Source organism: Tinamus guttatus, unplaced genomic scaffold, assembly GCF_059628265.1.
Source record: "Tinamus guttatus ecotype Peru unplaced genomic scaffold, ASM5962826v1 Tinamus_guttatus_pri_ptg000155l, whole genome shotgun sequence".
Taxonomy (NCBI): domain Eukaryota; kingdom Metazoa; phylum Chordata; class Aves; order Tinamiformes; family Tinamidae; genus Tinamus; species Tinamus guttatus.
Genome location: NW_028288689.1, coordinates 5,982,624 through 6,009,746, shown reverse-complemented (window position 1 = coordinate 6,009,746; position 27,123 = coordinate 5,982,624). Strand labels below are relative to the sequence as shown.

At 44.8% G+C, this 27,123-nt stretch overlaps 2 protein-coding genes across 4 annotated transcripts in view; both read right to left on the bottom strand.

Moving 5' to 3' along the window:
- Window positions 1-7,375, bottom strand: part of RANBP17 (RAN binding protein 17) — a 136,084-nt gene extending 128,709 nt beyond the window's left edge. The window contains exons 1-4 of the mRNA XM_088522626.1: window positions 7,355-7,375; window positions 4,614-4,760; window positions 2,661-2,751; window positions 1,302-1,468 (exon numbers count right to left, since the gene is read on the bottom strand). Coding sequence (XP_088378752.1) covers window positions 1,302-1,468; window positions 2,661-2,751; window positions 4,614-4,760; window positions 7,355-7,372 — 423 coding nt within the window. The 5' untranslated portion in view covers window positions 7,373-7,375. The remainder of the gene's footprint in view (window positions 1-1,301; window positions 1,469-2,660; window positions 2,752-4,613; window positions 4,761-7,354) is intronic.
- A 4,982-nt stretch (window positions 7,376-12,357) lies between these two features.
- On the bottom strand, window positions 12,358-19,420 carry LOC104571653 (kazal-type serine protease inhibitor domain-containing protein 1). 3 transcript variants are annotated; one of them, XM_010218767.2, is made up of 4 exons: window positions 18,888-19,420; window positions 14,733-14,893; window positions 13,740-13,884; window positions 12,555-12,801 (listed from the first exon to the last, which is right to left on the bottom strand). In XM_010218767.2, the coding sequence occupies exons 1-4, from the start codon at window positions 19,336-19,338 to the stop codon at window positions 12,668-12,670; spliced, it is 891 nt and encodes a 296-aa protein (XP_010217069.2). In that variant the 5' UTR covers window positions 19,339-19,420; the 3' UTR covers window positions 12,555-12,667. The 3 variants fall into 3 exon arrangements, with proteins under 3 accessions (XP_088378749.1, XP_010217069.2, XP_088378750.1); XM_088522624.1 differs by having other exon boundaries at window positions 12,555-12,774; XM_088522623.1 differs by lacking the exon at window positions 13,740-13,884 and having other exon boundaries at window positions 12,358-12,774.
- Between the last annotated feature and the right edge of the window lie 7,703 nt (window positions 19,421-27,123).

Below are 27,123 nucleotides of genomic sequence, written 5' to 3'. Positions count from 1 at the left end.
AAGTTTTTGAATAATATGTACAGCAAAGATCATGGGCTCACTAGTCTGTTAGCTCATCTTTACACCAACAATCACTGCAGTGGAGGGAAAATTATAAAAGGGCATGTAAAACAAGGATATTCCTGCTCTGTTCACTTCCTGAAGAGGAAAGATTACTGATCTTTCACCATAACTTTCCCCATATCCCTATCTAGGGTTGAAAATTCTTGTGAAAAGTTAGATCTAAATCCCCATACTAAAATAGATAAGTTTACAAAAGAAATCCCTATATTGTCTACTATAATCCTAGAAGGGCGAGAGAGATAATGCCTTTTTTCCACTCTTCTTGTGTCCACGTTATTACACCTGCATGAAAAGAGGGCATGCATATGCAAATATCTGTACATATGCACAGTTCATATTCACAAATATGAATTATCAATTTCCCAGGGAGAGAAAAAGAAATGTAGGAAACAAGGTCTACAAGCCACATAGCAAATGTACAGTAGCTTGCAGTTCTGTGTACTACAGTTTCATGGTTACACAAGCTTTGCCACAACTTCAGAGACAGTGGCATCTCCAGGGAGTTCTGCTAAAAACAGATGTGCAGTTGCAGCCTGACTGCAGAAAAGCAGCAGTACAAAATCATAATAATGAACAGTTCAACAAATAGCTAAGAAGGCATCTTTTTGATCAACTCTCCATGACAAGTGCTTGAAAAAGTAGATGTGAAACTGAATAGTTTGGTACAATTTTAGTAGTCATCATTACAAGAATCACATACAGATTAACGCTTTAAACCACCCAAGAGCCTTACTCTTCAGGTCATACAGTACCAGTGTTTCTATTCACATGATTGGAACTAACACTGTACCAGAAAGTATCTCCACAGTTGAAAAAAATAAAATACTGAATAGAATGGCATGACAAGAGGCCTGCTTGGACGCAGCCCTGTGCCACGTGCTGTAGGTGACCCTGCGTGTGCAGGGGGTTGGACTAGATGATCCCTAGAGGTCCCTTCCAACCTTAAGGATTCTATGACTCCAGTCCCTGACAAGGGGGACTGGTGTTTCACAGTCATGCTGTGAAAAAACCCACTATTTTGGAAGAAGAAAACAAGCATCAAAAATGACAGCACTATCAATATTGTGTAATCCCAATACCCAACAACACTCACACACATATCAAAACTCTTCCTATTTTTTCCACTCAAGTATAAAATAGCTAAGTAGCAAAACACACCGATGATTAAAAATTAAGGCAAGTGAACACACACACACACACACATACACGAAAAGACAAAGTGAATGATTAATTCCTACCTGCAAAAACTTTTTTACATCAGCGATAATGTCTCTGAAAATGAGCTGGTCTTTTAGTACTTCAAACCATCCTAATTTTGTAATTTTAGCAATGACTTGAACAAGAGCTTGCATGACAAAGGGAGCCAGTTTGGGTTGAGAAGCTATGTAGTTCAAAATGTAATTCCCTGGAAAGAAGCATTTTCAATTTATCAACAAAAGTCTTCCACTAAAAAACATGCTTCAGCAACCCTCATAGAAGCCTAAGGTATGAAATTTTTAAAAGCTTACTTTCTCACATTTAGTAAAATAAGTGTAAATTGCATGAAAATACTAAATACACCTGAATTTTTAGTAACATATTACCTACATAATCTTCATTCTAGGATACATATGACAGTAGTTTCGGAACTATCCATAGTTACTCCACATTCTGTCACTGTCCCGTGTACCAGGCAGCAATTATTTCACTATCTAACAACAGTCCTCAGAGACAGTTTGAGATACACCAAAGTTTTCTCAGACAAGAGAATCTGAGTGTTCTCAGTTTCATCTGGGCCACTTCCCACAGCATGCTTGGGCAATACATATTTCCTTTTCAGCTATCGGGCAGTTTTCCTCTTCCAAGTCTTTCCTCTTTCAATAGATGCTAAATTAGGGTACAATTAAAATTGATTTAACACTGAAATTTATTATCAGAAGTGGATTGGTGGCCCTGCATTTTAGAGTACTATAATCCACAGAAGTAACAGGGCAGATTTTCTGAATATCCAAATCAAATCCTGTATTTCTTATGCAAAGTCTTTCATTATTCAACACCTTATATAATAAGCTTGTTTACTCTTCTAAGATATGGCACTGACATTAATGTGGGCCCATAAAGATATTTTGGCAGGATCTTAATCCAGCAAGCAAATCTGCCCTGGCCTGCCCTTTTAAGAGTGGAAAAATATTGTTACAGAAACACAAGCGATCAGCAGGTGCACCAGCAGTAATCTCATTCTGGTTTTCAGAGATAAATACAGAATATGGCTTGTGAAGTAAATAATTTAAAAAATATTAAATATGTATTTTTTTCTCTCCTATCCATTTCAAAACATGAGAAAGACTTAACACAGCACAGTTTCAGGTAGATTTGTCTTTTTTTATTATTTTTTTTTCAGCTATGTAGTTATTCTAATTTGGTAAACATAAAATGTTACCATCACCTATGTTCACTCTTTCATAAAGACTGCCTAATGAATAGCAGGTTAAGTGGTAAGTGGATGGAACTAGATAAAAAATACAGGCTATCCACTCAACGGTTACTCTGGTAACACAGAAAAATGAATTTTTAGATCCATCTTATATAATAAAATTGTAAATACAAACATTACTTACGGATGTCAATCCTCTGTTCGACAGGTAATGGAGATACCCTGCTTATAAGTTTTGAGAGGCATGTTGCTGCTAGAAGCTGAGCATAGGACGTCTACAAAAACATACCACAGATATTACTGAAACACAGGCTAATTAAAAGTGAAGACAATTAAGATAGCTTGGGGGTTATCAAGATATTGGTTATATCTTTTAAGTTTCCCAAAAACACAAGTACTATATATTTTAGTAGTATCTTTATTTCACTATCTGTAACAATAAATTATAACACATTAATAAAACAGTAACAGAGGTAGAGACCTAAAAATTATCCCTTTGAACCGAACCCATTCATCTCAGTCACTCTACTACTCAGTGGAATTCATTAGATTTGAAATCTTTGCTTCAAGTCACTTGATAATTCAGAACTATGAGATGATTGCCATGGGATCAGCTGCAATTTAAAGGTGGTTTTAAGTACCTTTCCCTTTTTCCTTTATTTCTCTCTTAAAAAAAAAATAGTGCAACATATTAAGAATTTGAAGACTTTTAAACCACAGAAGGTCATTTGTTTCATTAAATGTCTTTAAACTATAGATACAGATAATAGCTCAAAATGTCAGACAACACTCTATAAAATGGCAATTGAAATAATTTTAAATGCACAAACTTTTGCATAAAGTTGTGTAATTTTTTTAAACATTCAGAGTCTGGTCAGTAGTGTAAATACAATAAGTGAAATTTTAAATATGTATTTATACCGCTTTAAATGCATTCCATTTACTTGAAAATGTGCACATTCTCACTTCTAATACAAAGTACTACTTCCTTTTTGGAAAGAAACATATATTTCACACAGAACAAAATTTCAGTCTTAAGGTATTAATAAACTTCCTTAGAAATGGACTTTGCACTCTAATAAACCAGCTATTTTGCAAACATTTAACATTTTGAACTTACTAGCATAGACAGAGAAGTTGCATTATTTCATAAAATTTATTTATTTGTTGAGCAGTCACAACTTCATTTCAAGTATACCAAAGGAAATTTCCTAGACATTTAATTTTTAATTTAAACATAGTAATTCAATTCCCTAGAGGTAAGTCTGTGCTTATGTTTTCTGTGATGGCAGAGAGCGTTTCTTGTACTTGGTGCTGCACTGTGAAATCTAGCAACTATCACGCAGATACGCACGGCCACCAGGTAAGAACAGGAGCACGATGTCCTTTCTGACTTGAGTCCGTATACCCCAAACTCATCTTTGTTCATGACAAAAAAATAATTTATTTCCAAAAATAAAAATCTCACGAGCATCTTTAATGCCAGGATCTCAAAAAAGAGGTGAACAACATTGCAAGCTCCCACAGCAATGGAGGACAGAAAATTTAAATGATTTTCAATTACTGACCCAAACTGAATGCGTCAGAAACATATTTTTCCTTGTGTACACGTGAATTACAGCATCAGGCATAATATTCCCTCTAATAACCCCAAATATTTAATTACTTTCCTATAATGGATTTCGTAGAGAAAACGGCTTTTGTAAAGACTGAATTATGCCATAGAAATGGTACCTGAATGAACTACTTAAGCGTGCATTTGATTAACAGCTTTGCTAGGTTCTTGCAAACAACCAGAGTATCTTTACTGCTTTCTCTGAATGACTTCAAAACATAGCAAGAATTACACTGGACTCAGATTGGACTGTCAAATGAGAATCAACTGCTCTATCTCCTCAAGAGTTAACCATAAAACTAAACACTAGGATATAAACTGAATAATTAAAAGTTAGTTTAACAGCCAACAGATAGGCAACTTAAAAGCGTTAATTTACTAGATTTTTTTACAAAAGAAACTACGCATAACGAAGGGAAAAGCATTTTGACCTTTTTGCACCGACATAATAATGGCTCGTGATTGTGCAGGGGGAAGCTTGCACAACTACATTTACAGTTAGCACCTCTTTCAGACACTTACCGTTCCTTGTTCCAATAAAAGCTGGCATTGGCTAAGACATTCGGGGCTATCAATGAGCTCCAGGAGAAGCTTTTCGGCTTGTAAGCGCTGCGTTAGATCAGTGCCTTCATACAGGTGGTTACACAGTACTTCTAGTTCTGCCAGGCTCTGGTGGGAAAGAACACAATTGAAATTTCTACAGAGACCTTTCAACCACAGAAGGTTCCTTTAACTATTTCCAAGTCTAGCTGCCATACCAGGAAGGTGCAATGTTACCTACACTAAGCTTTACGGTTGAGTCACAGCAGCACTTTTCTCTCCCACACTGTATTTCACATTGCAGTAATTCAGTGAGGAATTTATAAATACCTCATAAACTCATGCAAAATGTACGCTCAAGAGAGGGATGCTGTTTTTCTGAACACAAAAGCAGAAGCAGTTTGCATAAAACCATTACTGCAGTACACAGTTAAGTGTACAATATTTTAAGTGCAAAAAATAGGAGGCTTTCTGTGGTGAGAAGCCATAAATTCCTCTAAAAATTAAGCTGCTGTAGCTAACTTTCTTAGCTACCAAATCACTTTTCAGTGTAATTCAGTTCATTTGTTATTCTGAGTCTTTCGATCAGTAGTTAACAGCTATTCTGTAGGAGGAAAAAAGAAGAAAGAAAACAATGTTTTTGTCTGCTGATATTAGTGAAAGATAGGAACCCAAAATTCAGAAGCTATAATAGCAATGAAGAGTCAAAATTCCTCTACACATACCAAAAGTTGGAAGGTTCTCTTTAGTAAAGAAAAAGGGAAAAAAAAAACTCCCTCTCCTCCATCAAGAACATGATCTACATCTACCTGTGAGAGCCTCCCAGGAGCGAGGAGCCTCTGAGCAGTCAGAAAGAGCTACACAAACAGAAATCGTAAGAGAGCTTCCAAAGGCTGCACCACTCATCAAGCACTGGCCATTTTATTAGAAGGTAGCCAGTAAATATTTCACTTAATTAGATGGTATCCAGTAAATAATTCACGAGTCAAGTGTGGTCTAGAAGGAAGCAGGGAGGAGGACATCAAGCAAGGATGGAATGATACCGATAACATTTTGAAAAGCATGAATCAAATTATCCCTATTATATTAATGTATTATTATCCTACCCCCCTAAACCCCATCTGAAGGTTGACGGGCAGGTTTAGACAGACAAAGATAACTTAGCAGAAAGTTTGGGAAAGCCCAGAAGACTACAGCCATTTAAGCCAAACCATTAAGGTCTAAACTATCATTTTACTAATTTGCATTAAAATAATCAAGGATTTATAAGTTAGTGAAGCAATAACTTAAACACAAACAACAGAAAGTGAATGTTGAGAACAAACAGGAAATAATTACATGAACTTTAACACACCACGCTAATACGTGTAAGGTCACCCTGAAATCAAGAAATTTAGGCTGAGGCTCTTCAGTGACTTGTTGCTAGCATGTCAGGCTGCGAAGAGGCACACTTCAAATCCGAAGACCAATGAGGAAAAACACCATCAAAATTTCCAAGTAAGCCTGAACAAAACCTAGACAGTGATCTTCAATGAAAAACTGGGTCATCAGAGAGTGACAGGGAAAATCTTCAGGCCTCTGAAATACTCTATCTGGACATGTTTTGTTTTCCAACTGGCAGGACAAAAGGATGGAGAAAAAAACATGCAAAAGTGATCTTCCAGATGTCTTATTACTCAAATCTTTCTCAAGATCTGACAAATGACTTCCACAAAAACAGCAATACTGTGAGTGAAAAGGAGCACGCAATTAGGTGCTGTCCACTTCAAGAGGGTCAGAAGCAGAAACAGACCTACACAAGAAGCAGCATCTTCCCTCACCAAAAAAGTGCCCCATTTTCCAAGAAACAGACCTCATTCTAATGACAGCAGTGAAGGACGTGATTTTATTTTTCTGCTAGCCACAAAGCCAATGTATTGCAGAATAAGCTGAACAGAATTCTCCAGATGGCTCAGCTGCCACCTCCCCAGCGCTGAGGACACGCTGGCAGCTCTGCTGAGAACCTGAGACGCAGCCAAGGGCCCCGAGTGCCGGGTCCGGCTCCACAGCAACCCACCAGGCAGGCGGCCAAGGAGCCACGGAAACTGGCAGGAAACCAGGCAGGTTTCTGAGTAAAGTTCTGCTGACACCGACAAATTCCCACGGGCGCTTCGGTTTTAACGGGCATTTCTCGGGCTGAAAACGCTCTGCTAGGAAAGTTGCACCCTGTAAATGCAACAGGACGGGCACAGCTGGTGACATGCCACTGCCAGGACTGCCACGCAGGTAGGATGTGGAAGCAAGATACGAATCAATTCTCCTTTTACACAGCAAGTCAGGTGCCCAGGTGTTTAAATAACGCCTAAGGGAGTGTCCTTAACACTTCCCAAGGCTACTGCTACGATCCCTGGAAACACAAGGGGTTCGGGATAACGCCCAACTCCTCAGGGAGAGCTCCGCGTGCCTGCTGCCCTCGGTTTACTCGTCGTTTCTTAGCAGCTTCGGTGCGGAAGGTTCACGCAGGGAATCGTATCCCAGGGAGGGCGCCCGGCAGCCGCGGGCCTGCCCCGCAGGGGCTGCTGGCAGCGGCACGGGTGGGGACCCTCGGCGGAGGGGCACAGGCGGGCGAGGACAGGGCTGCGGCTCCCCCGCGCGCCTCCTGCCTCCTCCCGAGCCCGCGGGCCGCCCGGCATCGCCCTCACCTGCGCCGCGCTGCCCCCGCCCGCCCGCGGTCCCGCACTGACCTGCACGCGCAGCGCCATCTTCCCGAGCGGCGCCGGGCGCGGGGAGGGGCCGCGGGCCCGCCCGGCGCTGGGGGGCCGCGCCGGCAGCGCGCGGCGGGGCGGGGCGGGGCGGGGCGGCCGTTGGGGGCGGCCGTTGGGGGCGCGCGCCGCGGGGCGGCCGTTGGGGCGGCCGTTGGGGCGGCCGTTGGGGGCGCGCGCCGCGGGGCGGGGCCAGCACAAAGGCGGGGCGGGGCGTGGCCGCGCGCGGGGAGCGTTCGGGGCCGCGTTGCTGTCGCCGTGGGAGCCAGGGGGGACCCCAGCGCCTTCGCTTGGGGTCGCGGAGCCGCGGGTCCCCACGCGGGGAAGGCGGCAGGAATAATTCTCCTCATAATTATCATCTCCCGCGATTTACACGTGACACGAGTGCCGCTCCACATAACGTGAAAACGCTCCATTTTCGAGGCAGCTTAGCCTGTAGCCGCGGCCAGTCCCTCCTGCTGCTGTTTTGGCACTTCCCAAAAAAGGCGTCCCGGAGCCCGCAGTGCCAGGGCACTTCCAGAGCCGCAGTGGGGCAGGGAGCTCACTCTGGAAAGGCCCGAGGTGGTTGGGAAGGGGGAGCACCTGGAGAGCAGGAAAAGCCAAGAAAACTCAAATTCAGGCAGCAGAAGATGGTTCCAGCTACATCTCAGCTAAATCTGTAGATCTCTGTCTGCAGCTGCCTGGCTTCTTCTGCAGGGTGTATAAAACGAGGGAAGAAGTTAAGTTTGCAGGTTCTCCTTACCTCAGTTTCTGATCGGATGACTCCCCACAGAGAAGAGGTGGAAGCTGCCAGCACCTCATCATCACCAAACATTTTCTAGAACTAACATAGCTCCTTCGCTGCTTAAACTCAAGCACAAGGCAGAATCTGATCCAAGGCAGCATATTCTTAAAGGAATAATTCAATTAAGAAAACACTCCATGTAATGAGAGGGTGAGGAAATCAATATTTAGATTACCAGAGATATGAATGGGAAGGGCCTTGAGCAACGTGTTAAAGTGTCTATGCAAAAAAGAGGTGTTTGGATGCAGACACCTTCTTAACTTAGGAGAAAAAAGCATAGTTGATAGTAATCATTATAAACTAGGCAAATTCAGCATAAAAATATGCAGTTCTGGCAGCTGGCCACTGGAAGGATTTAACTCAAAAGATGGTGGATTGCGACTCACGAGATAGACTGGTTGTTTCCTAAATGGAGGTGTTGTTGGTGTGCAGGGGTACTAAGCAGCAGTTATGACACTCTAATTGGGGCAGGAATATACAATATACAAAACATCACAGCTGAAGCATAAGCCTCTGTACAAAAATCCTTAGATATTGGAGAAAGCAGTGAAACCCATATGGAAAATGATTCTGAGTGGTTTCTTGTTCTCTTTCCCTTGTAACTGAGGCTGTTGGCCAGCACTTCTGGAAATCAAATGGATCATTCTTGCAAAGCTGGGTGCAGTTCCTCAGTCCCCAATCCCTGTGCCTCAAAGCTGGCGTGTGCCTTGGCACCGTTTTACGTCCCTTACCCAGTGCAGAAACAAAACAGATTGTAAAAGGGGCCAGAGGAGGCAAATCAAAACCGCAATTCCCCACACCAGGGAAATGTGGAAAGAAACAGTGACTCAGGGTGATAAAAAGTTAACTATAAATTATAAAGCAGAGTCTATGGGAGAACTGCTGATGCAATATAGTCATGAAGTAGCCAAAGAGCCAGAAGAAGCTTGCTGATGCAGGCTGAGGTCTTGCACGTCCTTCGAAGCCCTTGACCCTGCGAGCAGGGTTTCAGCTTCGGCAGCGATGCCTATGAGTTTCGCTCTAGGTGATGGACCATTGCCTGGGCTATGCAGCTAAGCTATGCAAAGACATGCAGAAACAAGGTTAAAAAGTTACACGGTTAAGAGCTTAGCATAACCCAGCGACAGCATGGGCAGCAGTGTGCAGCCTCTGCAACACTGAGCCAGCTGCAAGTCTGTGTTTCCTTTTCTCCAAAAACACCCATTCCCTTCTGGCCTTGGTCTTTCCATGTCAATGGATGAGCTCCTGCAGAAATTAGGATTTCAGTGCTTCAGCAGAAGGCACCTTCTTGCTTCACCAGATATTCAGCTGCACAGGAACTGCTTGTCATTTTTTCTAATCATCAGTGTAATCTCTCAGACATAGGCATTTCTGTATCCAATTTCTGTCAACTATAGCCTGATTATTCCAAGGAAAGAAAAAAAAAAAGAAAAGAAAAGAAAAACCAGTCTGGCTAAAGAATTAATGGATTCCTAGGCTAATACCTAGCAAACGCCTGAGATTTAACATAGCAAGTAAGAAAGTTAAACTATAAAACTAGCTCAGAGTCCTGGCCCAAAGCACAAACCTGTGAAAAGGAGTGGAATTTATTGAGGAATATTTTATATAATGCCCAGCACCTTGGGTGCTATCCTTGCATGGGGAGGTGGAGATAACATAGAGAAGATGCCTGTATGACGGGCATTGCTAGGGGAGGAAGCTGTGCCATCAAATTCAAGCTTGTATCCATGGAAGATGGCACCAGAATTCTTGCTGCGCTCCATGGAAGCGGAATTCAATGGCAGGGTTGTAAATCTGCCTCACAAGATCCAGTACAGAGAGCTCCCTGCACAACTAGATTGGTTCCAGCTCAAGTCTGTCTCTCCCTTTCTGCTAGGTGGAATAGCACCAACTTCCTGAATTTGCTGCTGCTTCGGATTATGTGAATAGATCTGCGGCTACAGGCATCGCATTCACAATTAGGTCCATTCACTTGCAATGCTCCATAGTGAGAACTGAACCTTCGCCCTCTTTTTAATGTATTTTCAAGTGACTCAGGCATATAAACAAAGCCAACTCCTTCTGCTCCCCCCCAAAGAAGAATTAACAAAAGTTTGTGGTATCAATTTTCTTTCCTTTTTTTGTTTTGTTTGCCTGACCTTGGGATTTTTCTGATTATGCAGCTTTCTTACTGAAAGGAAGAGGAATTATAATAATTTACAGCACAATGAATGATTAAATACATTAAGAAATTACACACAAACACAAATGCAATGCATTTAATCAAAATCCCTTTGTTCTAGAAAGGGTTTTTTTAAATAGACATATTCCATCAAACAGCTTCAGTCCCATATTTGATATGGCTCTGCTACACATTTTCTCCTTAAACTATTATTTTCTTTCTGTTTCTCATTTTACATTAGCAAGAGTAGAAGGGTGTGAAGAATTATAATTCATTTCTATGGCTAATGTTTTTGAGATTAATTTCTCCGCCATGTTTTAATCTACGCCAAGAAATATTGTGCCACAGTTTAGTCACTGGTTTAGTAATCTGTATTTATTCATTTGTAATGGAGATCACAAATGATTTTCAATCTGTGTCTGCAGGTTAAATAATTCCATTACAAAATATCCCTTTTTTAAATTATTTTGACTGTTTTCTTTTTTGTTCAAATTAATATGTATTTAATAAGCAGAACAATTCTTAGCGATATCCTTAAAACCAGGAAGAACGTGTAACAACTAAAAAGGTAGTTAAATCTGAAACCATTTGACATTCCTAATTGAAACAATCTTTTCAATGACAGGATGGCATGGTTTCTACTCATGAGTTCACAACATTCTAGGAAGTCTAAACCAAAACAAATTATTCTTTGCTTGCCTGCTACCTGGTCGAAGATCAATAAAACCTCAGGGTAAACACAGTCTATAGCCAATCTATTAAAATAATTCAAATTGAATTAAAAAAAAAGGCAAAAAGCACAAAACAACACATGAAAGGGTTTGTGAAGCACTGTGTGCACATTCAAAAAAAAACCTACAATGCACAGACATGCACACACTAATATTGCCCTTAAATTTTCCTTAACATGATTAATTTAACTTCGAGTTACTTCAATGTGTGTAGGAGTCGCTACATGATTTTGTGCATTGAATAAAGCAGACTGCAAAGAAGGAGGCTTTGAATTGGTCTGAATTCATCCTTAGTGGTAAATGAGACACTTGATCTTACTCAGCCGATGGGAACTCCTAGGTGAAAAGGCCTCCATCACTGGTTTCTAGTTTGGTGTCTGAAGCTTGGAGAAACTCCCAGCACCTCCTCATACAAGGCTTGACCTCATGCAGTTAATTAGCAGAAGCAAATGGAGAAGTTTTTTGGGACCATCATTTTACATTCCAAAGTCTTGAGTTTTTGAGTTGCACTGGGTTTGCACCCTGGTTCACACTGAAGTCATTGACGCAATTTGAAAAATATGTATATGTGGTTTTAGGAAAGAAAATAATGCCTGCTTTTCTGGGTGGCATTTCCAGAAGCAGGGTTGGATGTGGGAATCCTAAATGCACCCAGGTTGGAAATAACAGAAGACAGGACAAATAGTCTGGGACTGCCAGAAGGGTCAAACACTGGATCTGTTATGAAGATCTCCATGTGTTTGAAGAGCATTTGTAAAGCTCTGGAGCATCCGCCCTCCTTCAACGTCAGTAATTCCCACCAAGGATAATGCCGATCAAAGGATAAATAATGATCCCAAATCGTGAAACATTGCCTAGGCTCCTGGGAAGGAGCAGCCACTGCTAGGACTGGCTTGGGCAGTGGCATGGGAGGAGCGCAGAGGATGTCCTCATCAGCGAGGACGCCCCAGAAGGGCTTCCCGGGCACTTTTAAGTGTGTCTGGTAAAACACTAACCTGCTTGACACTGCGATTGCTTCATGGATCTAGTACAACTAAACCAAGCAAAACACCAAACTGCAGATAATTCAGTCTTGACTAAGCATGGAAAAGCTCAAGAAAAGAAAAATCTTCCTGGAACTTAAGAGAAAAGATGAACTAAGGAGATTAAAGACTGCTTGCCACCCTCCTACTTACGCTTGTTGCCATGTGAACAATCAGCTCTTGATCTATCTTGGTGCATTATAGAAATCAGGAAATCGATAAATGCTTTTTTTTTTTGTTTTTGCTAAACTATGGACTTTTTTGGTAAGCAAAAGAGAATATTTTAAAGAAATTATGCAATAATTTACCACTTTTAAAATTAATATAAAAAGTTGATCCTTTCGGCATAATTAATAGACAGATGCATATTTAGGAATTTTATTCAACAGTCTAAATATAGGAACTTGTATCTGTTCTCATTTGTGGTAAGTAGCACAATATATTTCAGCCCAAGCTGAACTCCTTGAGAAAGGTGGAATGCGCAGGTGAATATTAGTGTTACCAGAGCAGCCTTTTACAGCACAGATTACACTAGTAAATACAACTGAATGTGAAAGGTATTGGACAATAGATGTATAAAAATTATTATAGCCGGTTTCAGTTTTCATAGTTTCCAGATTCATATTCTTCATCTTCATCCTCCTCCTCGGAGTGGTCATAATAAGCGTCGTAATCCGTGTTGTAGCTCGTGCTTCTACCGCCAGCTGTAAATGCAAACGTGGAAGATGAACCTGCACACCAAGACATAATGGATTTAAGATAAAATTAGCTGTAAAAGAAATGAAGAGGAAGGTGGGATCTGGGATTTGTACAGCAAAGTCAATGTTCCTCAGCACTTGTTAGTCAGAGGAGTCATATTTTTAAAAGAAAGCTTGCTAATTGCTTGACCTCATACCACTGTGATACATGTCCCAAATTTCCAGACCACTCACATTTTAACACGTTGACAATACATTTAATTCCCAATCCCAGTGAGCTATGAATTTGGTCCCCTGAAACTTCTCTTCAGCTACAATACAAGCGGAGCCGGCGGATAAACAGGGCAGCCCTGCGTCGGGGGCACGTGGAGACAACGCGTCTTTATCCTGCACTTGCCAGCTCTGCAGTCAGGAGGATGTTACGCTGCAGGACTGGGTCCAACGCAGAACAACAGCAATGCTATTCTGTTCATCTCTCCAAATGCTATTGTTGAGAGCAACAACTGTTTCCTTTCTAGCTTTTGAAAAATAGAGAGATGAGCAGAAGCGCCGCGGTTCAAAGGCTGCCCCGGCTCCAGCAGCTGTCGCGCTGGGTGCAGCGCTGCTCCGAGCATCAAAGCTCTTGTGTAGGACGTGAATGGGGGGAGCAGCTCTTCTCTCGGCTCCATGGCTAGAAACCACAGCTTTCTGTTACATTGGAAGATGGTATATTTTGTACCAAAGTATCATAAAATTAACATCAGTATTTTTTTTCCCCTCAGCATTCATACGCACTTCTGACTCAAATTCCTAGAACTGAACCTCTTTGAAGGGGTAAAGTAATAAAAACCCACAAAGAAATTTCAAACATTGAGATCTTCTAGGTCATTTCTCATATTTCTCATTTCGATTCTAACAAACCCATAACCTTTGCTGGCTGCCTGTCTTATGCATTTCTACATTCTTCACATCCAAATAAAAACCAAAGGTACCGTCGATCACTTTCAATCTTGCAGAGGCGTATGTTGCGCCGTACTTATTTCTGGTATGGCAGATGTAGATGCCCTCATCTGACTTTTTGAGGCCTTGAATCTGCAGCCAGCCAGTCACACCATACTTCTGAGGCCCACCTCTTGCCTTTGAGAAGACAAAGAAATAGTGGCGATTAAGTAGCTACAAGACATTATTTTTCAAAATGATGTCAATAAACATTGACATTTTCAATAAACATTGTTCCAGCCTTTGCTTTTGTTTAGCCTGTGCTGCCATCATGCTTTGATTCTCAAACTGTTTGATTCTGCTGCCATATATTTTACATTCTGGTCATCTCTGTGCCCTTAAATTCCTGTTTCCCTGCACAGCCTCACTACTGTGGTGCTCTAAGCCCTGGTCCTGTTGATGCTTCTATTTCCCGGCCTGTCTCCCTCTCCTCCTGTCTGATCTGGGCTCCACTTCTCTCCGCTGCTCCGAAGGCATTTTCTCAATGCCGGGAATTTCTTTCGAGCGTGAACAGTACATGACTCTGGGTGCCTTGTTGAGGGCCAAGGGGCTTGACCAAGTTGACCCTCAGCACCCAGTTTGCAATATATTGGCCTGACACAACACAAACTCCCAAACGTTGTGACCTCCGGTATCAACTGACTCGCACCAAAGCCTCCTCCAGGGAGGAACTTTTTTTTTTTTCCATCCAGCAACACACAACAATTAACAATTGAACCATAAATAAGCAGAAGCTTCCATCTTTTCTTTGGATTGTGCCCTCCCTCTTACCACTACTGCTTGGCCTGCCAGAACAATGCTCATGGCGCTGCTTGAAATCACAATTCCTCACGTAATCCTGAAGTAATACCTATTGGGAATCTTGCTGTTGCAGCAGCATTGAACCTTGTCACTTGCCTTCAGATAAACTACTTTGTGTAGGAAGCATAGGAGAAATTTGCTGGTTAATCCCTGAACATAACACCCACTGACAACCCATGTTCTACCTGTACTGAGATATGGGCATCATCTCCTGGCAGAAACATTTTACTCCCTTTTTTTTTCCATTCGAGGTGCGGCAGAGGGTAGGCTGACACCTCACAGCCAAAGATGATATCATTGCCAGTGAAATTCTGGGTGTCCTGAGGTGGCACAGAAATCACAGGAGCTGCAAAGAACCAGCAGAGCGAACCTCGTTAGGAGTGAGCTAGAAACCCCAAACAACACAAGTACAAAAGCATGTAACATTAATTCCTATTACATGTGCGTGAATAGCCTAAAAACACAGACATTACACCTATATATTCCAAAGGGCCTCTCTGTCTTTTCTCTGTGCAGTCATGAAACCTAAGATGAAATTAAAGGTTTAGTTTGTGTCCCATGAAGTGTCAGTACGGACTCAACTTACCAGACTAGCAACCAACACTTGGCCAGACCTTTAGAGGAAAGCACAAGAAATTCTGTAGTAGCCAGCTGTAGAACAACATGATTATAGATGACTGGTCTTAACTTCCATTACCTTTGGGTTAGCTTAAAATGTAAAATATTGAAACTGCTAGATCATAAATATTGCTTTTCTGTGTATATCATTGCTTTGAACTTGCTGAAAACCTATCTCCCTCAATGGCGCTCAGTGCCGCACGTTCGCAGAGTAACAGCATCGTTTTTATTAGGTTTTACACTTACCTTTCAATTTCATCTGATGTTCCTGTGCCACGAAACATGACTAATAGAAGCCCTTGAAATCCACTTCTCTACGTTATGTGTTTTACAGTTATTAGATTTCTACTTGCATGTTTGCTATCAAGCTCTCCCCCTCGTTCTTCTTCTCCACTTACCTATTTCCTCTCCAAATTATCCTCTTCCACTTTATCCCAAAGAAAAAACTGATGTAAATAGGTAGAGGGAGCCAATCCAGGGCTTTGAAGACATTAAGAAAATAAACATCTCCAGATACAGTCTCGCATGATTTAAATACACAGCCCTCTATAAATATGTATGAACATAATAAATATTAACAGTAGAAGACACGTTCTTTAATAGCAGAGAAGAAAATAACGCATCTACTGTTATCACAACTTTCACCTTGTTGCATTTTTCCTGATATATTTGTTCTCAGCAAGAAACATGTTTCATTCTGAAGTATTTTTGCCTTCTCTTTTTATTCCCTTGGCAGTTTTTCAACGTGAACACATTTTCTAGGCCATTAAACTTATTACTTGTTAGAGTTATTTACTGTTTTTTTCCTCTATAACCAAGATGTTTGGAAACGGAAACCTCCAGTAATTAGTAAAAATATTCTTACTTGCTGTATTTGGATCAGTAAGTAGACAGAGCATTTACACGTCAGCACCTGAAATGCTAACATTCTGTTCCAGGGTTCCAAACAATGTTTCTAATACATGTCATCAGATATTAACAATTGATTTCTGTGCTGAAAATATCAAGTGCCTAATGCTCAAAAATAATGACAAATTATCCAGAAAACTATAAATTATCCAGAAAGTGTCTATTTTTCCATCAATCCTGTTACTCTTCAGAAATAAGACTAACTTAGTAGGATACTTAGCCCCTGAAATTCTTGTTCTTTCATGAGAACTGGATACCCACAGCCTGCAATGTGACATTCACAGGCTCGAATGTTTCTTCAGAGCCAAAGAGCATCCGGATGATGCTGGAAACGTCCAGATGCAGCACGACTCCCACCTGCTGAACATGCAAACAGGCACCTTAGGGCTCTGCTGGACAGGAGCCGACCGGCTGGGGTATCGTGTGACATCAAACACAGGGCCCCGGAGAACAGCCACAGGTTTGATCCCATCAACTGGCCGTTTCTGAATCTGAACAGTCACCAGGTACTCACATTATTTAACCAAACTCCAAGTGCCTTCAGAAATAAAATAAAAAACATGAGTATTACAGCAGGAAAGTGAAGTCAGGGTGTAGTATTCTAGTACCATCTCAATACCTCTATGCCTGATGTGATTACAATAGCAGAAATGTTGATGATTTGAGGTTTACCCCCGAATATACAATTAAACTAAACTATTGTGTGGGCACAGATAATTATAGCAAGACTCCCTGCCAGATTCTTCCATTGCTTTGCAAACTCAGCAGCAAGGGAGGTTTGAATGGGGATGGATTAAGCATGCAGAATCTGCATATAGTCGATGTACTTGGATAAATTATTGGAGAAACTGAGCAAAACTGGTGTTTGAGGAAAAGAAGGGCTTTTTCACACTGTAACTTTTAGGGAGCTTGGCCTTTTTTTCCCCCCTGCTTTTCCTTTTTCTGGCAACAGACAAAAGATGAAAGGCTATCCTCTTCTGCTGAAAGGGGTTTATTGTTTTTCATTTGTTCAGCAGTTGCTGTCTACAATTAATCCATTTGGCATCAATAGGACCCAGCAGATGCTTTGAAGGGGAAATAACAGAAGCAGGTCCTTGGAGCTGAGCGGAGGTTGTATTCACAGAGCGGTACCAAAGCAGCCGTGCCGGGTTTGTTCCTCATGCCAGGCTGCTCCTCGGGGCCTGGCGCCCGCCGTGCGAGTCGCTGCGCCCTCCCTCGTGCCCTCCCTCATTCCTGAAGATGGGCTGGCTTTTCCAGGGAAAGGGGGGAACGCTAGGGAAGCCCTGGGGTGATGCAGAGCAGTTGGTCCCAGCACAGTGAGCAAGCAGCAGGAACAAGGGCCTCCGAGGGGCTCCAGGGCCTGGTGGGTGGCAACACCACCAGTTAAAAAGGCCAGAGCTTCCAAAGCAAAGCTTCTTGTACACGGCCAGGGGTGTTTAAGCATTCAGAGTTCACCCCTGGATGCTATGACTGCCGCCTCGACTGCAAAGTTAAGATGAGTTGTTGTCAGAGCAGCACTCCAAGTGACATCCTCCCGCGAGGGTTATGCTGCAGGAATTAGCACTATTTTAATCCCAAATAAGAGCGTCTGCCCAGGACCTAGCAGGCTTTCAGTCACACTGTTAGCTGATTTGCACTGAGTTTTCTTAACATCTCTTTACTGATGAGCCTCGTTGCTCCGTTTAGGGCTGTCCTGGCAGATAAGGGATTCTCTTACAGATGTGTCTCTTCCAAACAGAGGAAGAAGAAAGAAATCTGGTACTAGCTGCTCATCGCTTTTCCTTTTAAGTACTCAATATACAGTGTTCATCCACTATAAAAACAGTGCATACAGTCTAAACTGGAAGCAACAAACTGCTAGCAAGGAGTGGCAAAGGGCACCCAAGTGATTCTCATGCATAGACCCTTGCCAGAGATGTGATTTTAGATGTGGTTTTCCCAGAACTGTGACCCGTTTGTGACCCAAAGACTTCATCTTCATTTGAGAAAACATTAACTTAGAGAAAAAAAAATTCAAAACACAACTCTTAACTTTTCACTTTTCATTTTCTATTCTCGTGACTTAGGTGTTTATGAAAGGAAAGACTTATAGTCACGCACAGCCTGGGTACAGCCTGGGAGCAGGCGATGAGCCTCTCCTGTACAACCTGGCTAAGCACAACACTAACCCTGTTCCTCTGACAGCAGTTCCTGCAGTCAGCATGGTTGGAAATGTCTTTGGTTTTGTCCCAGTATTTGAAATACTAAACCAGCAGGTGCTCAGGTTTTATAAAGGTTCCTACATTGGATTTTTTTTTTTAACAACAAGAACAGATCTCTATAATTAAACCTGGGAGCTTATTCTAGTCCCTCTACTTCACAGATTACCATATATCATACATACAGGCAGACATACATAGACGATGTCTGACTTGCTGTCACCCTATAAATATCAGATCACTCCTCATATATTTGTCCATTCCTTGGTGCACCATTTAGCTGACCCATCTGCTCATCTAGTTCCAACGACACACAACATTTTTGTGAAAGCAGCTGCATGCGCTGCCCACTCGGAGCTGGGCTGTAGGGTCGTGGCTTATCAGAGGCCATGTGATATCAAACCCTCTGGGCTAATAGAGAGGCTTAAAACATATAAAATTAAGCACGTCCTGCTGAGATGCATGTTTAAGCACAAAGTAGGATTGCCACAGAATAATGAAATTATCACCAAAATGCAATAGTAGCTTGTTGAAGCTAGGCTGCAGCACTTAGTAAGGCAGCTAAAATCAGACAGAGCTCTTCCTTTCATTTGGAATCATCTCCGTGCGCAGTACCTGATTCGCAGGGTCCCCGGTGCTTCACGCTGACGTTCCCTCTCGCGGCGTGAGCCTTGCTGAACTGGCAGATGTTTTCGTAGGTTTTCCCGTCGGGGCCGCAGACGCTCTCCTGAGCCTTGCACACGCACTGGGGCTCCGGCACCTCCCCGACACTCGCCTCGTCCAGCCGGCACTCCAGGTTATCCCCGCACTGCCCGTAGAAGTGGTTGCCCTGGTCCAGGTCGCAGATCTGGCCTTCCGCGTTCCCGCATTCCGGACAGCAGCCGCAGCGATCCAGGACGGTGCCGGCGGGGCAGTGCGCGGGCTCCGAGCAGAGGGCCGGGTCGCACTGGCCGCAGCTCCCTCCTTCCCTCAGCAGCCTCCACCAAGCTCGGTGGTGCAAGGCAGGGAAAGTCTGCGAAACCTGCACCAGGGCAGCCAGCACCGCCACAGCCGCCGGGGGCTTCATCTTGAGAGTGCAGCAAACAAGCAGGAAAGGTCCTTGGAGGAAAGCCAGGAGGGAAAAAAAAATGCAAGCGAGCAACGTCACAATCCCTTTTTGTTTGAGATTTCCAGTTCTCCTGCAAACACGGGCTTAAGGAAGAAATATTAGCATCGGAGTCCTAGTCTGGAACTGATAAGAGGCGGCGTGTGGAGCCACGGGCTGTGCTCTAAGGCAGGCTGGAGCCCAGGCTGCCCCTGCCGACCGCGCGGCGGGAGCGCGGGGCAGCGCAGAGCGCGGCGGCGCCTCGAGCCCCGCGTGCGGGCGTCGCTCCTGCGACAGCGCGGGGAACGCAGCCGCTGCCGCAGGGGAACCGGCTCCTTCGGGGAAAGCAAAGAAGTGAAGTATTAATGTACTTGTCTCGTTTGGGGTGGTTTTTTGCTCATTGGCTGAAAGAGAAGGTCCCAAAAACACAAGTGTGAGTAGAAAGTAGCACCCCAGGTACCAGGACATGCCTGGAGGGCTGAGGCTGTGCTAGGGAGACCAGAGCAACACCAAATTTCACTCATTAATGCTCTCAACTCGGTGTTTCTGAAATAACATCTCACTCTGAGACCAGAGCAATGTCTAACACCCCATTTCATGCATTAATGCTCTCAACTAGGTGTTTCTGAATTAACATTAATACTGTCCCTCTTTACAAGGCAGGGAGTTGGACAGCAGGCGTTGGCTTTGAACTCCTGGATTTAAGCTGACGGGTGCTTAGACCCATGGAAGAAGCCCCTGCCCTCGCTCCTCTCTTGCCCTCGCTGCAACCCGCCGCTCTACACGGGTGGCTCTCCAGGGTGCGCGGGTCGGAGCCGCCGCGGTGTCCTCGGAGCGCGCCGGGAGCAGGCCGTGCTGCGGGCGATGCCTCACTCACCTCTCCATGGCATCTTTCTGCTTCCTACAATGCATCGACACTGGCAGTTCCAAGGAAGACGAAGGAGGGTTGCGATACCCTGCATTTTTTCCATACACGAACTCCCAGCGTTTTAGGGAGAGGGGCTTGCAGAGTCATTTCTGGTTCTCTCTTACACTTTGCTTTGTAAAGCGGAGGATTTGGGCTTGCTCCCTGCTATCCCCATCTGCTCCCCTCCGTCGCAGAGCCAAGGGGAAGACGTCTCCCCCGCTGCATGGGCACCGCTGACGCTGGGCGCGCGTCTTACGCTCCTTGGAGGCAGAGGTGAAGCACCCCTGATTCGCACACCCTGTAGTCACAGCTCAACAGCAAGGAATCAGACTTCAACAGAGTAAATCGATGCTTTTAGTATTGAGAATCAGGAAAAAAAGTAACCAATTAATTTAATGGGAAATTGATTTAATGTCACACCTTCTTAATCTGCTTAGTGCATCTTATTTCACACTTCCTCATCAGATGCTAATTGGACATTTTAGTTTTGCATTATAGGGTCTAGTCATCACTGTCCATTTCTTTTTATTCGTGCCTACAGCCAAATAAGTCACTGTGGGGGTGACTCAGGGATTTGCTGAGCCTTACATGACCCCCAAAGCTGCACAGCCCAGTGGAGCCCAGCACTGCCCAGGGGACCACTGAATTTCACACACCTCTTTCCTCATAACACAGGATTTGGAGGCTGGAAAACAAATACACAAGGTCCTGTGCCACCGCCATAGAGTGCTGAGCACCAAAAAGGCCCTGGTGAAGCAACTGCAGTGCTGCCACTGAGGAACCCTACCATAACTAGTAAACACGTTTTGCACTGATCTAATACTCTAGTACTTGAGCAGGGATCTCGTGGTGGGTTTAGCCTGTAACCTGAAAAGCAGGCAAGCTTGTGGTCTCCCTGGAGCAGGTGCCACGCGATACTCTACAGCTGAAGGCTGTTTTGCCCAGCAGTTCCTGAGCTCACCTGTGACGGGCTGGGAAGCAAAGGGGAGCAACGCAAACATGGGGCGGATGGGAAAGCTGGGGAGCAAGCGCAGGAAACCACACAGTCACACTCACTTTGCCAAGTGTGACGTATGAAGGCACAGTCCCAGCTGGTTCAGTAACAAAACACGTGATATTTCAGTACGCATCTGATTTCTGAAGCTTGCTTTGTGGGTATGGCTGAAAAAAAAGCATTAATTGTTCTCACAAGCCCCAGATTACCTAATGTGCTGCTCTGCATCTGAGCTAGGAGCCTGGCCCCAGAACCAAACCCAAGCAGGAGACTAGTTGGAGTAGCAAAACAAAGTACACCACCCCCTTTCAGACACGATCCCCCCAAAACGGCCAGGAAAACGGGAAACCAGGTCAAATGAGCCCCTCGGCTGAACCTGGCGCTGCTGCTCCGGGGAGGTGATGCTCTGCGCAGGCCCCAAAACTGCACAGCTGAGTTGGGTAACAGGCAGCGGGCGAAAAGAACAAAAATTTCCCTGCTCTTCCCGTTCCCTCAGACTGTTGCTTCCACCAGGACCGGAGCAAAAATCTTGCAGAGTAATTTCTTTAAGTGAATAGTTTAGGAAATTGTATTCCTATTCATTTCCTGCCTCCTTCTCGTGGCCCGGTGTTATGCTAAGCTGCTGAGTTGTGTTGCATTATTCAGCTTTGCATGGCAAGATGCTGTACGTGGCTGATGCAACCTGAAATCCTGTTGCTACTAATTCCTGAGATACTTTTCACTCGGACAAAACACTGTGCAGGTGGCCCAGGCTGGGGGCTCATTCTTAACTCTTCTCTCTGTTTTTATTTGCCTCAGTGGGAGTTTTCCTTACGGAAAGGTCTCCAGGTCTGGCTCCTGCCCTCTGTAAGCGCCATGCAGATGTTTCAGACTCGTAGGCCAGACTTATCCATGCAAAGTCCCTGCAAAAAGTAAAAGCAAAGCACAAGTTTTGAGGTTACTATCCTACCTTCTCCATCCCTCACCAGTTCCCCTGCTTGAATAGGAAAAGCAGAGTTTGGAAATCATGCTGTTCTGTTAGGGTGTGTTTATACCTGAAATCCGGTAGCCGTTTCCAGAGGGATTAACAGGAGAAGAGGCCCAAGCGCTGGGTGCCGGCAGAAGGGCTGACCTGCAGCCCCCCGACGGGCCGGCGTCTCTGCAAGGGCCTTGTCGGGTGCTGATCCCCTCAACGACACGTGGCTTTCATGAACCTGGTCATTAGCACTGTAAGCACATGAACTATAAGTTAATTCTGCTGTAACATGATTATTAAATCTATTAGTCAAAGGCAGGAGATCCATAATTAACTTATTCTCCAGCATCAGGTAAATGGTTCTACTGTGTGCTTTAAGAAAGCAATTGTTCACGAGCAGGCGAAATGCAGTGGGGTTATTAGACCATAAGGCTCTGTAATTGTATAATTAAATTATAAATTTTACGTATTTTAATCATATGACATATATATTTAAATTGTTGTCTTCATAAGCTTAAAATGGAAAATCATTATTTTGCTCTCCAGTCTCCCTCCTTGGGAGGGAGCGTGGCATGAAGGGCCCCCACTTCTCACCTTGATTTTGAGTAACACAAAGAGCGTTTTGCACAGACCCCAGGGCTTTCCCACGTCACGTTTTACCTCAGCAGAGGCCACGCTGCAAACGGTGCCTCTTGCTAAAGATGGTGCCTTGCTTCACTGCAGAAAGGTCCAGCTTAACACAGGGCTGAAAAATAACGTTTTCCTGGTGTGCTCGTGGGTATCTGTCCATCAGCTCCCACCACGGAGACAGCAAGAGGGAACAAGAGGATGTTTACAGTCAAGGATGACCCTGGTGGCTCCAGCGGTCGCCGGTGCCAGCGAAGTTCTCAGGAGGTCGAATCCGAAGGGAGAGGCAGCTCTGAGCTCTGCAGGCAGCGAATACAGAGTCGTTCCTGGCACTGCTGACAGCTGCAGATAGGACAGTTTGCCTTGTCCAGTTTATATAAGAGCAGCTGATATAAAATGACTTCATTGTTGGATATTTATGAGAAGTTTCATTTCAAATAATATAGTTTTAGCCTTGGGCAGTGCGGTGGTTCAGTCCTCTTATTACTGGGAACTAAATCTTTGGGATATTCTAGCTGTAACTGCAGGGCCTGTTTGAGCTACCTGGCAAAGTTAATATTTTTCAAAGCAATGGAAACTTTATAATGGAAAGTCTCATTAGCAAAAAGTAGCTGCTTGTTTCCAGGGTGCCCGGATCTTGCACAAAATAGTTGTCTCCAAAGGGAATCAGGGTTCCCCTCCCACCCCAAACCCTGCAGCCAGGCCAGAAAAGGCCCAAGGAGGAGGCGCCAACAGCCCCGCTGGTACCTCCAGTTTTAGCAACTGGTTCTTCCCAAACACTGCGTGGGGCCGGGGGCAGCGGTGCTGGGGGCTGTATCCCAACTGCCAAAGTTCGTGGTGCCTCCATGAGGATGCGGCTTCTCTTGGGAAACTTACTCTCCCTATGGAAAAGCCAAGTTGTCTCGTGCCAGCTCGGCTTTCACGGGGAGATGGGCTCAGCCCTCCTCTAGCGGTGCTGGAGCCTCCTGGATGCTCCTCGAGAGGCCAGAGCCGGTGCAGGAGCAGCTCTCACTTCTCCTGGAGGTCGCTCCTCTCCTACTTGCAGAGCCTGCGCAGGCAGTTCCTAGAAAGCAAGAGGAAAACAGCTCTGGGACCAGGGACAAGGCACGAAACAGGGCCAAACTAAACAAAAAAGGTGGATGAGAGGGGAGGGAAATCTCCCTGCCAAAAAAAGACCTTGTTTCCAAAGCAAGGCTGAGCAGGGGGCATGTTCATCAGGCTGGGCAAGCTGAGGGCTGAAGGGGCCTGCAGCGACAGCCGCGGCCGCCTGCGCGGGCTGACCCAGCTTCGGGGTTCCCATTTCGCGTCCCTGTGTCTGGGGAAGCGGCTCGCGGGCCTCCGGATCCAACAAAAACACAACGGAGAGCGAGATGATTGAAAATCAGCATGTTTTGTAACTCAGAGGAACTAAAAAAAACATGCGAATGAACGTGTCCGTTTCCATCCAAATCCCTCCTCCGTTAGAGGCAGCCTGGAGTCGAACAGAACCGGAGGGACTCGGGGACTCCCGGGCTTGCCCGGGGCGCTGTCTCCAGCCCTACCTCTGTGCCTGTGGACACGCATCCGTGCTGAGGGCCTGGGATCTCTCCAAAGAAAAGGGCCGCTCGTACCGTCGCATTTGGCTGGACTTGCTTTGCCAGCGTCTCCTTCACTTCTTGGGTTACGATTCGCATTCCTGCTGCTAAATCAGCTTATGAGCAGGGACGAGCACCCAAATGTTAGGCCTGGTTGGTGAATGCTCCCAAAATACAGTTTTCTGATTCACGATTATAATCCAATCAAGAAAATAAGGCACGACATTGACTTTTGCAGCCTATCAAAGCAAGCCTGCATTTCCATGCACTGACATTCATTACAGACTTAGCACTCACCTCAGATTAATGATGAAACCAGAGTCTGACCCCAAGAGTAGCAACACATCATAATTTAGACCAGCTTCTATGCTTCAATGGTTGTAAAAGTTATTTCAGTGAGAAAGTTCAGAGAAAACGTGGGCCAACTGCCACCTCTAGAGAGTCTTTCTTTGTAAAGACACAAGTTTCCAGCTGGCTGTACATTGTGCTAATAAACACTGAAAGCAAGAGCCATTACTGAAACCAGCAATGAATATGTTTAAGGTGGAATTAACCTTTTTAAAAAACACGGAGTGTTCCCTGCAGCAGACGGTGTGGTTTGCACATACCTTTTGGCCACGGTAACATAAACCACATGCCCTCAAACAACAGGATTCCTGAGCCAAATCCTCAGTTCTCCTGCGAAGGAAACCTGTGGCTCCTCCAGGCTGAGATCCGTGTCTCCCACACGCTTCCCGCTGTGCCGGTACCGGCTGGGATGAGTCCACATAGCGAACGATGAGGCTCAAGGCTCGTCGGTGCCGCGCGAGATGCGGGTGGCACAAGATCCCAGCGCAGCCTGGGAAGATACTCAACTTCAGCATAGCCCTGTTTTAACTATAAACAGAGGAAAGGAAGGAAGGAAAAGAGACCAGGAACCTGCCAGGTCAACATCGTGTTCACCAAGCAGGGTCAGCAAAGACCATTCCTGAGGAGCGGGGATTTCTTTCAACAAGTCAGGAGCAACTTCAAAGCAGAAAAGTTATAGCAAAAGCTACACATAATAAAAGCAACCCTGGCAGCCCCCACCCCTTCCTAGCCTACAAAGAAGTGCCTTTTGGTAATGTGAATATTTGATGGCTGGGGTAGGAGTCAAGGGCATTTTACTTGGGTTTTAAAGAAGAAAACTGACACAGAAAAAAGCCTTTTTTTTTTTTTTTAATAGAAGATCTCTCTAGGGGGTTGCGCTCATATCACAAACATTCACTTTATTACATTTTATGGAACGGGGTGTAAATGCCAGTATATACAAGCCAACATTTCATTATTGGAATTTGTGTTCGTTTGCTCGCCAGTGTCAGCCTGCGCCCCTCTGCCTTCCGCTCGTTATAAACCCCATGATTTATGAATATGTGGCCCAGATCCTTCACAATACAGCATGGCAAAGTGGTTCGATAACAAGTTATTAAAGTCAAAAAGAAAATCCATACAGTTTCCCATGCTCTTTCCAAGCCGAGAACCAGGTACTGCTCTCGCTCCGGGACCCCGCTCCGAACCGGGACGATGCTGGGCTCACGGATGCAGTTCAGCTGAAGCCCAAGTGCCCCCTGTGCTTGGGCAGGGCTCCCAGGTGGGGCTGAGCTAGGCAAAACTCGACTGATTTAGCATAAGATGAGCATTAAACTGTTTTTCATACACCAACAAAAAAGCCTTCCAACCAAAACTTAAATCCAGAGTATTAAAAACATTAGCTATCTTAAAACATTAAATCAATATTCAGCATGGACACAAAAATGCACTCGCGATGGGGTCTGCTTCAAGCCAACCCCTGCAAAGGTCTGACACCACCTGGAGTTTACAAGGACTACCTTGAAAATATGCCTGCTGTTCCCAGCAGAACGCGCCAGGCAAATCTGGCTTAGGATTGCATGGTTAATAGTGGAGTGACCCTGGGGTATAATATTTTAACGTATAGTTCTGTATTTAGATACTGTGTAAAGATGACAAACTGCTTTTTCAAGCCAGGTTAATCCCTTGCATTGCAGGTTTTTGCCTTTCCCCTTTTCTTTGGAAGAATTAAAGACATCTAATTTGCAGAGGGGCTGGAATCTGAAACCACTCCTGTCCCACCCGGGCCATCCTTACCCCTCAAGTCTCCCACGCTTCACTGTGAGACATGTGCTGTGCCCAGAAACGTTTGGCATACACTAAAAATGAAAGAGCACCCACCTGCAAGCTGAACGCAGCACGTGCACGTGCAGAACCGGCCGACCAGCATGTGCGATGCCAGGAGTGCAGCTTTTTGAGTAGGACTCTGGGGCAGGCACTTACCCCGTCAGCTACGCCGCGTGGCTGGGGCGAAAAGCTGCTTGGATCATTGTACCTTGGTGTGCACCCAGAGACACCGCGATGCTCCGCGGCCACGGAAAGGAGGGGAGGACAAAGTGGCCGCTCTTGCAAGAAGCAGGAGCTGCCCAGAGCAGCGGGAGCGGGAGGAGATGCTCTCCAGCGTGGAGGATAATCTATTTGTCAGGAAAACAGGGAAGGTGCTAGCCCTGGTGCTCTGCGGCCTGCCACATGCAGACAGCCATGCCCAGCTCCAGCGCGGATGAGAGGCTGGGAATGCAGGGCAGGTATGAGCATGGGCAGCGACTCAGCTGAGCGGACAACAACCCAGGGTCAACGTCACTGCTGCTGAAACACCAGGGTTTTGTGTCTCACACAACCAGGC

Bases quoted from the DNA above. Each gene is read 5' to 3' on its own strand.
- LOC104571653 (XM_088522623.1), bottom strand. From the start codon at position 19,338: ATGAAGCCCCCGGCGGCTGTGGCGGTGCTGGCTGCCCTGGTGCAGGTT. The intron at 14,894-18,887 runs GTACTGCGCACG...GGTTCTTTGCAG, and splicing joins CCGGGGACCCTGCGAATCAG to CTCCTGTGATTTCTGTGCCA. The intron at 12,775-14,732 runs GTAGAACATGGG...TTGCATTTACAG, and splicing joins ATGCCCATATCTCAGTACAG to CTGGCGGTAGAAGCACGAGC.